Below are 1,206 nucleotides of genomic sequence, written 5' to 3' on the forward strand. Positions count from 1 at the left end.
GGGTGTTGCCGCCCACGGGGTATGGCGGCAGCCGCAGATGACCGCCTCTCATCCTCTCAAAGGGAGTTTCTTCTAATTTGGCCCACGAGCAATCTATGACTGCAATTCCACTCCGAGCAATGACGTGCCTGAGAAAAGAAACATCACTGTACTGAAAGATTGTTATCGCTGTATTGATAAAGTAAGTTAAAGTGAAAATTACACTTGCCACTTTATACTAGCAGCCAATTTGCCTACACCCCCCTTTGACAATCCAAAAATGTACATTTTACAGTGGTCTCTACAGTACAGACACTGCAGTGAGCAAGAACAATAACATGCTTTTCCTTTGAATATGCATGTGGCAAAAAAGGTTTTTCTGTGTGTTTCAAACTGAAAGTGAAAAATTCTAGGTTTAAAGATGTGACAGAAGGGTGTGGTTAACAGTAACCTTCTCATTCTTAAGGGTAGACCAAAGTTCAGATTCAGGTTCTCTGCTAGCTTCTAAAGACTCTTCTGTTCTCCGAGTAAACACACCTTTACAGAAATTCTGCAGGCATATCTGAAGAAGATTCTCAACATTCTCCCCAAAGAAGTTCCCCAGTTAATGCACCGTGTTGCCTAGCTGGAGAACTTGAGTATGGAATCTATAGTAGCTGTAGCCCCATACTTCTGAACAAATTAACCTACAAAACACATACTTTGATTTCTCACTGGGAACTACCGATGCTTTTTTTACCTGATACCAGCTGTGTAAAAATGTTAACCTGATTTAATAAAATGGCTTTGTTTCCCATGTTCGCGCATCCGTTCCATACTCCCAGTGTGATGTAACAGGAGATCACATTCCTTCTGCAGCAGTTTTGGCCACCATCAGTGGTTAAAGCGCTCTCCCTAGCACACCACCGTGCCGCCGCACGCAGGCCCTGCGGTCACCCGGGCGCGGGCCTCACCGGCGACTTGCCTGTCAGCCGGAGAGACGTACTCGGTAGCCAGAGGACTGAGGACGAGGCCCGGGAATCTCTGGCGGAGGCGCAGGGTTCGGAGCAGCCCTTTTCGGGCCAGTTTCCTCCCGGTGCATTTCCTGGGATCGCAGTGGCCGAGCTCCCACATGGCAAGAGGGCACGGGAATTCCTCCTCCGCGGGGCGCCCCTCCGCGGCCCCCTCGCCCTCCAGGCAAGCTGGAAACAGCAGGCGCGAGTCAGTGGCCAGTGGCCGCCCGGCCCG

At 50.1% G+C, this 1,206-nt stretch overlaps 1 protein-coding gene across 1 annotated transcript in view; it reads right to left on the reverse strand.

Annotated features, from left to right (window-relative positions):
• Positions 1-1,160, reverse strand: part of TSR3 (TSR3, 20S rRNA accumulation, homolog (S. cerevisiae)) — a gene marked incomplete at its 5' end in the record, with an annotated part of 3,980 nt that extends 2,820 nt beyond the window's left edge. The window contains 2 exons of the mRNA XM_010143427.1: positions 33-128; positions 944-1,160. Coding sequence (XP_010141729.1) covers positions 33-128; positions 944-1,160 — 313 coding nt within the window. The remainder of the gene's footprint in view (positions 1-32; positions 129-943) is intronic.
• Positions 1,161-1,206: the final 46 nt, after the last annotated feature.

Source organism: Buceros rhinoceros, unplaced genomic scaffold, assembly GCF_000710305.1.
Source record: "Buceros rhinoceros silvestris isolate BGI_N320 unplaced genomic scaffold, ASM71030v1 scaffold29089, whole genome shotgun sequence".
In the NCBI taxonomy this organism is placed as follows: domain Eukaryota; kingdom Metazoa; phylum Chordata; class Aves; order Bucerotiformes; family Bucerotidae; genus Buceros; species Buceros rhinoceros.